The sequence below is a fragment of the Poeciliopsis prolifica genome, unplaced genomic scaffold (assembly GCF_027474105.1).
Source record: "Poeciliopsis prolifica strain line A6 unplaced genomic scaffold, Auburn_PproV2 SCAFFOLD003, whole genome shotgun sequence".
In the NCBI taxonomy this organism is placed as follows: Eukaryota; Metazoa; Chordata; class Actinopteri; order Cyprinodontiformes; family Poeciliidae; genus Poeciliopsis; species Poeciliopsis prolifica.
In genome coordinates this window covers 4,078,815-4,089,364 of record NW_026562378.1, presented here as the reverse complement: position 1 = coordinate 4,089,364, position 10,550 = coordinate 4,078,815, and the positions used below count along the sequence as shown (strand labels likewise).

The following is a 10,550-nucleotide window of genomic DNA, read 5'->3' as shown; positions in this document are numbered from 1 at the left end:
CACATCGTGTTAACTCCCATTAAGGCTTCCCTACATTAAGTCTGATTCATCCCAAAGACTCATACATTGCACTTGGTAGAGAGTGACCATTTGTAATTATTGAGTTTTATGGTCTTTTTACAACGTAAAGAGACCAAAGTCCCTTTTCAAATACCCGCTGTGTATCACAAATCCGAAAGCAGCAGAATGAGCTTGAACGAGCCACCAGATGCTCCTCTAAAGATTTAGAACGCCAGTCTTTCTGGGTGGGGTATAGTAACACTTATTTGACCAAGGATAGGAAGGAGTGGACCCTCACTGTAGAGGGGGAGCTCTTCCTCAGGCCTTTCATCAGCTCGGAGCAGTAACCCATGCAAGGCTTTGCTGTGTTAGGCACGTCTGTAATGCCTACTCATTTCCCTCAGCCATCCTGTCTGTTATCAATGCGGACATATTTCTAATTCTCAAACTCGATGCCCTCTTTCAATAGGTTGTGATGGCGTATTATTATGGCCTAATAATATGTCCGCGTTCTGCTAAGAGGAACCGTAAGGTAAATGGGAGCCATATATGCATAACTAGATACCCATTCTACTATTAAGGCATTCCTGAAAAGGATTTAAATGGTCCCGAGTCATCGGGCTGAGCACTGCTGGCTGTAATGGCCGCAGTTCCAGCAACAGTCATCGTCCTCTTACTGCTCTCCATCTGCCTCGCTCTGCAGGCTCTGTAAACTCATATGCCAGCTCTGCGCTTGGACAGCGAAGCCCATGCCAAGCCAGAGAGATTCAGGACATGGCCTCCTTTGGTCAGGAAGGAGGACCACTGAGGCCCATATGGTCTAGGGTTGTGAGGAAGAGGAGAGAGGCGTTGTGGTACAAATGCCTGGTGGTACCACTGTAGCCGACGCGTGTTAGAAAACAGCGGCAGCGTGAAGAGGGCCTCTTAAGTCTGCTGGAATGTTCTTCAGGCCTGCTGATAGATCAGGCTTATACATTCACAGAATATATTGTTTGTTTTTTCTAAAGGACAGGCAAACATTCAATTTTGCTTTAAGTTGAGACAGCTGTCCTCTGGTCCATGAGACTCACTGTGAGTAAAACTACTCCAATGTCACTACATCAAGATATTTGCTTAAAATTTAAATACAATTGGCCTAAGATGAACCTGTTGTTTATTTTAGATTGGAGGGGGGGGGGAAATATCTAAAATAATTCAAACTATTGACATACTTTGTTTTAATAGTTGTAAGCCAAAATATAGAAAAAACATTTGCTAAATTACCAGTGTCCTGGAAGTGTCTTAAAAAGTTTTAAATGTCTGAAAGGGACTAAAGTATGTCTTTGAGATAGTTTCATCTGGTTGACGATTGATATTTATGAGTCTGTGGTTTCTTTTCTTCTAAACAATATAGACTAATTTTGTCTGAAAAAAGGTGAATATATCAATTTTTTACTAAAACGTTTCAGTAGGTAACTGTGAGGCTCACTGTGCACCGCAAGGAGTTCAAGTTAGAAAACTTTGATGTAAAATTACTTGCTTAAGCACTAGCTGCCCTGGACATACTTTTAAATTTTACAAAGCTTAATTTACATATAAATTTCAATAGTCAAAATGTTTTCAATGGTCTCCAGAATAACATGCATAATGAGATGATGTTAGCTGGTGAATTATTCTGCTTGCATAACTAGCCTGTTGTCTGCTGCTTTACAGATATACAGTTTGTAGCCAGCTGAAGATTTTTTTTATTGGTTTGCCTTAATAAACACAGCAGATGGAGCTCCTATTTTGCTACTGCGAATATTTTAAACAAATTTGTCTGTTTTTGGTATGGAGGAAAAAAGTTCAGTAGCTTTGAAGTTAAGAAAACTCCTGTCAATCTGCTGCTATCTCTGGTTCCATTAGAAGTTGTCTTATGCTATAGGAATGGTGTAAAATTGCAGCAGTTTTGCAACTTTAACTTGTTAAAACTCGATTGTGTCTTATTGTGCCTCAACAACACGGACTCTGTTGATCCAAACCTCACAATTATCGCTGATTATTGGAAACCAAAATCTGAAATCCAGTTTCCCCTGACAGATCGTTTCATCGTTTCCACCCAAAGATCCAGTGATTAGAGATCTCGGTGCATTTTATGTTCTACTAAAAACAAGCTGCGCTTTGGGCCTCGTCTAGCTCTGTGTGTTGTTTCTGGCTGTGTGTAGAATACATCTGACCTTCTCGGTCATTTCTTCTAAGGAGTTAGAGCTGCTGCTTACTCTACCACAAAGTTCAGAGGGAGTTCTTGCGAAGAGGGAAGCTTTGGATTTTCTGGAAAGTCAGGTCTGATGTTAGGGAAGAGCCGGGGTTCGGACGCCGATGCTGGTGTGCAGCCAGAGTTTAGGAGGACGTACTTTCCTGCCTGCTACACATTCAGCTGTAGGAAACGAGTGTGCCGATCTTGCTACAGTTTCCCCTGGAGTCCCAGCACTGCAGAGAGGGGAGAGTATTAGGCGAAAGGCCGCCCGGCTCTTCGTGTGACACAATGAAAAATGCAGCTACACTCAGAGTTTGTATCTCTCTTTGCCTCTCCCTCTTTGTATCCACTACCTCGTTGATTCCCGTCCCTCTCTCCTTCTCCTGCAGGCGGGAACCCTAGAGCTACAGGCTCAGCTGGAGAGCAGGAAGAAAGGCATGGTGGATGGACGGACGGCGTCTCTAGGTCCACATCGCTCCACCAGCCACGACAACCGAGAAGGAGGCGATGGACCAGGAGTCCGAGGAGGAGGAGGAGGAGGAGGGTCCTCCTACCAGCTCTCCTACGCTACCCTGCGGCAACCTCCGCCGCCGGACATGGGCATGGAGGACTGGGCCAGCAAGCACCTCAACATGCACACGCAGGGGCTGTTCCGGCGCCGCGTCTCCATCGCCAACATGCTGTCCTGGAACCGCGGGTCCATCAAGAAGCCCATGCTGGTCACCAGCGACCGCGCCGTCAGGAAGGAGGCCTGCGAGATGTTCAAGCTGGTGCAGGCCTACATGGGCGACCGGCCGTCGCGCCTCGACCGCCGCCACTGCGCGCTGCTCATCGTCACCAAGTGCTGGGACATGCCGGGGCTGCGGGACGAGCTTTACGTGCAGCTGGTGAGGCAGACCACGGGCAACGCCAGCCCCCGGAGCCTGGCGGCGGGGTGGGAGCTCATGGCTGTCAGCCTGGCCTTCTTCGCGCCCTCGCCGAAGTTTCGCTGCTACCTGGAGGGCTACATTCAGAGACACACGGAACCCAACAGCGACAAGAAATGTGAGTCTCAGACTGAGGCACAGGGTGGGTCACCTTTCTTTCTGTCTGCACCTCTCTGTTTTGTCTGTGATTTAAGACTTAACCAATTAATTGCGATTAATCAATTCATTAAATGATCAACTAATTTAGCAGCCAATTAATCATTAACTGAAGTATACAAATTCAAAAAACGGCAATTTGCTGAAAGAACAATATGCTCACAGCGGTTATTAAGCAAAAATTTTGCAAAAAAATCCAAATATTTTGTGTTTAAGATAAAAAATAAAAATAAAATTATATAGAAATATTTTCTACCCGGAACTCCTCGTGTGACAGTTTTTACTTCATCTGGTTCAAATTCTGTGAATAAATCCCTTACTAGGAACCTGTTGCTCTCCAATTATTTATAACTGAACTCAAAAATGAGCCAGCAGGTCCGCCGAACGGTTTTGATGTTAAATCAAGCAGGAAAGGCAGAACTTTTCACATGTTAACGTATTTTGTAGCATCTCTTGCTACAAATGATCAGGCTAAAGGAATGCTGCTGTTGCATTTTGGTCAATGAAATGTTTATTTTCCTATGTAAAAAAGGAATTAATTTTTTTTATTTTAGGGCTGAAGTAGTTAATGGGAATCATTGTGATGACTTGATTATTAAAATAATCAACTAATTTATTGATTGGTTAATCATACTGAAAAAAGACTGCTTGCTGGGAAAAAAATTACATATTCAGAGTCATAACTAAAACTAGACCATATAAATATACATTTTCCATTTGAGATAAAAAATCATTTTTCTGTAAATATATTTTACCCGACACTCCCCAAGTGGCATTTTTATTTTTTATTCAATTGTTTCAAAGTCACTAAGGGAATGCATTTTTATTTTCTTATTTTAAAAAGGAACTAACTAACTTGTTTTTTTGCATCTTTCAATGCATTTCTAATATTATCTAAGAAAAAAAGATTTGTGTGATTAAATGTAAAATCAGTAGAATGTGCCAATCTTTTCCCCTGATTAATCGATTATGAGAATAATCGTTAGTTGTAGCTCTTCTATGATACTTTCTGATAGAATTCAGTCCTTTTCCCTCATTTTCTGTCTGTGTGAGATGTAATGGTGTGTCGGAGGCCAGATTTAACCATGGAAAACGGCGTCTTGTTCTCCGTTTTCCACCAGAAAATTGATGTTTGCTCTCTTTGTTTTCATAGTGACCCAGTTTATTTTGGAGCAGCAGGATTTGAAGCTCAAAAAGAACTCAAAGTCCAGAAAGAAGCGGAAACAAAACACAGAGGAGGAAGAAGGTGTGTTTTCTCGCTCATCTGCATTTTTCGAAATAAGTCTCGGGTGTCACTTTTCCAAGGAGCAAGCGAACCCCACTTGCGCCAGCGTTTCTGTCGGATAACAAGCTAAAGCAGGCCGGGAGTCCCACACATGGTTTTCCACTCTCCGCAGAAGCCGTGCAAAAAACCGTTACAAATCAAACGGACTGCTCCCTGCGGAGCGGCCGCTGGAAGAGGGATGGGAAACCGGGGGCCGTGTAGTTTGTCAGATGAGTGCGTCCTGATGTACTGGCGCAATGAGTGGGCTTCACAGACAGCTGAACAGAGAGGGAAAAACAGTAGGACGAGAATTTCAGATGGTCCTTCACAGCCACAATGGTCCGCTCTGTGAATCATCCTGGCATCACTTCAGGTCATTTCTTCATCATCAGCAGCAGCAGCTTCTTGTCACCGACTCCTTTGACTAGGGCGGTCGGTGACATCATCGCCGTCATCGTTGTCATCCAGCACCACAACAGCGGCCTCGCGTCGAGCTGTTGTGATTCAGAATCACACAGAGCGAGGCTGAGCTCAGAGGTCAGAGGTGAAGCCCACTGGTCAAAGATCAAAAAGAGGAAAATAAAACCACATTGGTAGTCAGAGCTGGAACATGAGGGGCAGCTTTGCCAAAGTCATTTTCACATTTTGACACTTAAGTTGATTTTATTTGATGGATCAACATAAATTGGGGTCAAAATTATCAAGTAAAAAGATTAAAATGATTCACAGTAGTGAACATTTACATTCAGTTCTCTTTTCAATACTGCCATTGTTGATTTTATAAGTTGCCTAATAAGGTTGGTGGGGAATATTAAGCAGTCCCTCCAGGACCTCATGATGGTTTTTATGATTTATTTTTTATTATTTTTTGTCAAATCACAGTTTTCATGGAGCTACATATTTGGCAAAATGTTTTCAAACTCGACATGAAAAAGAAATACACATGAGAAAAATATGACAGCTTACACATGCAAACATTTCTATTCCTAAATAACTTAAGTAGTTCAATTACTTGCTATAAATAAGGACTATAATTTAACATCCAGTGAGGCTGACACAGCAGGGTAGTAGCAGTAAGGTGAGTTTGTCGCTTACACCAAATGTTTTTCACCAGTTTTGCAAAACTCTTGATGGAAATTATGGTGCGTTTTTTTTTTCCACCATAATTATGCATTACGGTGGAAAAAATGTGGGAATCTGTTGATTTGAGATGAATTTCCGCTTCAGGAAAAAACTGGATCAGTGTGTTGATTGGAGAAGTGTTGGTTCCTCTCTACTCAAATCTGACCTTTAGAAAGAGTGGCCAACTTCTGTTTCAAATGTGCTATAAAAATAAATTTGACATTGACATGCAAGCAGCCAAAGAGCTTCAGAACTTACACCAACCATAACAGTGTAAATCAAAAGTTCACAACAAGCATTTTAGAAGGTCAAAAAACGGGTTCCTTGGTCAGATGACACTAAAAGTTGAACTTTTGGGGTTATGGAAACATTAAAAGAGTCTGAGTGCTTGCAGGAATGCTTTTGCAGCTTTAGCAGCTGATCAGATCGACAAGCAGCTGTGATCAGCAGCACTGGAAGTTGTTGGGTGTCATGTTGTTCTCAGTCCGCTGCAGTTCTCTCAGGCATCTAATGGGCTCCTATTTCTCCCAGGCTTTGGTTGCTTGGTTGTCGCTGCACTGACGGCGTCGTCGCTGATGCAAATATACGCAAACGGTGGCGTCAAACCACCAGCAGCAGCAGCAGCACAGGGAGCTGCCCTTTAAGGCTTCTCTCCCATTAGTTTTTCTGCGACTCTGCTGGGAGTTTTTGTTGGAGTACAGAATAATGTTGAGATCAAGGGCAAATTATTGGCCTGATGTAATTATAGTCTGATGTTTGTCAGATTAACATTTCACAGAGGAGTTACCTGTTTACAATGAATCGAAGCGCTTTGACCCCAGGGAACATGTCGGGGTTAGTTTGTTACTTTATAAATCCCTGCAGGAAGCATCTCCTGCCTCAAGTACTCGCTGCGGTGAGGATGCTGAAGAACAACAATAAAACCCACAAGAGCGCAGTGTTTGGCTCAAGTTACCTCACCGATGAAAGATGGGGGATTATATCCATGCCTGAATGTCGGAACTTTCTTTTTTGGTTTTTACTTTGAGAGCTGGAGGAGGAGACTTTCTGAGGGTTGGGGGGGGGGGGGGTGAATCTCTTTTCAGATCGTTTCCAGGTTTCTTAGTGTGTTCAGTCTTGGGGGGGGCAGCTCTTGTATTTAGGAATGCAAACAATTCGTCCACTTCCGATTAATTGTCACTTAATTGTTTATTAGATTCAAATTAGTTCCAATCGATCAACTTGTATCGTCCGATTGGTGTCAAACTTCAGTCCTCAAGAGCCGGTGTCCTGCAACCTTTAGATGTGCCTCCGCTGCACCACACCTGAAAAGAGTAATTAGGTCATTAGCAAGGCTCTGGAAATTATCAATTAATCAATAGTTAATCCTATTGGTTAGTCAGCTTCAGAATAACACACTAATCGATGGCTTGTATCCCTACTTGTAATCCATTTCTCTTCTGAAATATCTTATGGCTCCCAATGCAGGTATCAGACAGGAAGCCCCTCAAGCTGCTTCTTCTCTCCAGAGCCCTTTTAAATGTGTGTATGCTGATGAATCACCTGTGTGTGTGTGGGTGTGTGTGCGTGTGGGGGTTGGATCGTACCTCAAGCTTTTTGTAGCAGCAGTAAATCTCGGCTCAGCCTGACAGTTTAACCGGGTACGCTCTAATCCCCACATGCCGGCGTTGCACCGTCAACATCTCTCTCTAGTTACCGCCGCCCGCCTCCCAAACTCTGCCTCCCGTTTGACATCTGTGGGAAATAAAAACACTGCTGTTCCCGTTCGTGGGAAAGAATCTAAATCATTTGTTGTTCTGTGTGTTCAACGCCGACGGACGCTTCCAGAGTTTGTACTTTGAGATCTTTTGAGGGCACAGAGAAGGGGGGTTTGTGTTGTGCTTTTTTCTCCGGAGAAGTTTGGTTTTCTTTGGTCCTGAGTGTTTGCTCGCTCTGTTCTCCGCAGGCCTTCCTGTCAGCACTTATGCCAAGTTCTGCCACCGGAAGCTGCTCAAGGTGGCGATCACTGGAGGCAAAAAGGTAAGCAGGGCAGAAATTTTTATTATTATTTTTTGGAATGTGATTTGAGGTTTTCTAAATAATCAATCAATTTCTGTTCATTTTCCATCAGTCCCATGATTTATCCAGTTTTTTAGTCCATCCATTGATTCTGTCCATCTGCTTGCCTGTCCATCCATCTGTCTACTCGTCATTATCCCCTCATCCATCAGGCGATGTGTTCATCCTTTACTCCAACCATTCATGCTGTTTTATCCATCCTCTGATTTATGCAGGTTCTATTTTTACTGTTAATATGTCACAATAACACACTTGGCGGGACGATAACTTGTTCCAGAAAGTATTGTGATAAACAATAATGTTGATTTAAGACCATTTTCAAATGGCATAGTGCAAGTACGCCTTGTGAAAGTCCAACAAACTTTAGTTTCCAAAGAACTTTTAAATATCCAAAAATAACCAAACAAAACAATCGAAACAAAAAATAAAATGCTTTATGAGGTCTCAACAAAACAAAATTGCCCTTTAAAACAGATGGGGGGGAAAATAGGAAAAAGTGCCTCTTAGGGCTTTTGTAAAAAAAAAATGAAAGCGCAAGTAAAAGTGTCTCTCAAATGTTTCAAACTGGTGGCTCTTCACTAATATTAAATGGCAGCATAATGAAGCAAACAGGCATGAAAGTTGTCCCGCTCAATTAAATTTATAATGCTATTAAAAAAACGTATTGCTTATTGCGACAGCCTTCATCACAAGGTTAGTTTGATATTTTCAGCATGTGGCTGAAAGTCCTGAGAACTGTGCAAATTTGAGTCGACAAAAGTGTAATTTTGAAGCGAAAGCTGTGCAGGAACACAACAAATTGTATTCCTGCACAGGAACACAAGCTGATTCGCTTGAAAGGTCCGTGCCTTTCAAGCGAATCAGCTTGAAAGGCACGGACCTCTGAATCATCAGTCTCCGACGGAGACGTAATTACAGGTGTGCCGAAACAGTCACAGGCAGAGACAAAAACACAAGACCCAGTCACTGCAGCGCACCTGCAGGCCTGGCCGTGATTTGCCCTCCCTATGTCTCCTTGACACACTTGGATTGTAAATCTACCTCTTGCTTCCCCGTTACCCTGCAGGGTCTGCGTAAGCCCACCTTGGAGGAGATCGACCACAGCAGACGGGCCATCATCACCCCGTCTCTGTTCGGCAGCTCTCTGGAGGAAGTGATGGAGCGGCAGAGCGAGCTCTTCCCAGACAGGAAGCTGCCCTGGGTGCAGGTCCAGCTGTCCCAGTATGTCCTGGCTCTGGGCGGGGCGCAGACAGAGGGCATCTTCAGGTGAGGCGGACCCCGAGTCGGCCGACGACGTGCCTCGACACGAGCGACACTGCGGCGGTCTGGCTAATTAAAAGGGGTTCTCATGAAGTACATGGATGGCTTTTATTGCATCTGTAGTGTGTGTGTGTGTGTGTGTGTGTGTGTGTGTGGTCTTGAGATTCCTTTTGTTTCTAAGCAAACTTTGCTCCTCACAGCCGGTCTGTGTAACGCGATACAGGGTGATGTGTGTGTTTACATTGCTGTCCTAGCGGCAGAGCACATGGAGGCCTCTCAGTGATGTGTGTGTGGAGAGTTTTCAGTCGGATTGAATTCTGTATGATCTCCACGTGTTTACAAATCGGATCCCTTTACGAAACAAACTTCTTCATGTCTTGGAAAGTCTCTGGAAGGCATGATTGGTTATGATGACTTCATTGTGTTTTGATTTTCATCTCCAGTAAAAGTACGGCTGCTGGGATGAAGAGGTTGTGTTTAAAAAGCTGCGTTTTAATTCTACTTAATTAAATTGTCTGTGTTTATGTTGCAACGATTCACAACAAATGTAGTCCAAAGTCGCACTGAGGAGCATGCGGAATAGAGACAGAGGTCCCTCTAGTGGCCAAAGAGTGCAACTGTGGGATTTTTCCGGCTTTGCCGCGCCGAAAGATTTCTGATTACCAATCAGAATTAGGCGATGTGGAGTTAAAGTTTGATCACAATATTTTCAGGCACTATGTGATAACGATAAGTGAGAATAACTATGTAATACTCCTCTATTTCAGTAACTAAAAACATGTTAGAAAAACACATCTAAGTAAAGAAGTAAACCCGACTGGGTCCCGACAACTTGTAATTTATTGTGAAAATTATCAATCAAATTTACTATCAGAAATTTATCACAATAAATAATATATACTGCAATAAATGCGCATTTATTATCAGATTTTATGTACGGACAATATATATCTATACACAATTCCTTGGTGCTTTTTTTCCTGTTATGGGGTGAAGCATTGAGGGACCATTTACATACACCAGCTCATTTTCTCCTACATGAAATCATTTGAAATATACATTTTGGATTTTAATTATTTAACAAATGCTCATCATTTTTTGAACGTACCACACACACACACACACACACACATGTCTGGTCAAAGAGTCTGTCAGTGGATGATATAAAAAGTACCTTTCGATTTCATTTCCCTAAACGGAGCAGAAGTCGTTTTAGTGCCAATCTACTCCAGTCAGTTCCTCCTGCCTCAGCCGCAGCGGCTACACATGAAGTTAAAATTGGACTAAATGTCATTTAAGAGCTAAAATGTAAATTCAAACCTTCTTAAGGCCTAACTTTGCGATTCTTGCTGGCTTTTTAAGGCCCAGCTGAAACCCTAATGTTTTTGTTTTTTTTCCTTTGGTCTTTAGAGTGCCTGGAGACATTGATGAAGTCAACGCGTTAAAGCTCCAAGTGGACCAGTGGAGGATTCCAGAGAATCTCTCTGACCCCAACGTTCCAGGTATGGGTTGGATTTGTCACCCAGAGACGTTTTCGCATGCACACGGT

The 10,550-nt window shown here is 43.1% G+C and overlaps 1 protein-coding gene across 2 annotated transcripts in view; it reads left to right on the top strand.

Moving 5' to 3' along the window:
* Positions 1–10,550, top strand: part of arhgap46a (Rho GTPase activating protein 46a) — a 41,861-nt gene that overhangs the window by 29,031 nt on the left and 2,280 nt on the right. The window contains exons 4-8 of one of the 2 annotated variants that reach the window (XM_055027190.1): positions 2,605–3,259; positions 4,451–4,543; positions 7,629–7,702; positions 8,808–9,007; positions 10,412–10,503. In XM_055027190.1, the coding sequence (XP_054883165.1) occupies positions 2,605–3,259; positions 4,451–4,543; positions 7,629–7,702; positions 8,808–9,007; positions 10,412–10,503 (1,114 nt within the window). Of the gene's footprint in view, positions 1–2,604; positions 3,284–4,450; positions 4,544–7,628; positions 7,703–8,807; positions 9,008–10,411; positions 10,504–10,550 lie in introns of both variants that reach the window. The other variant, XM_055027189.1, reaches the window with a different exon arrangement.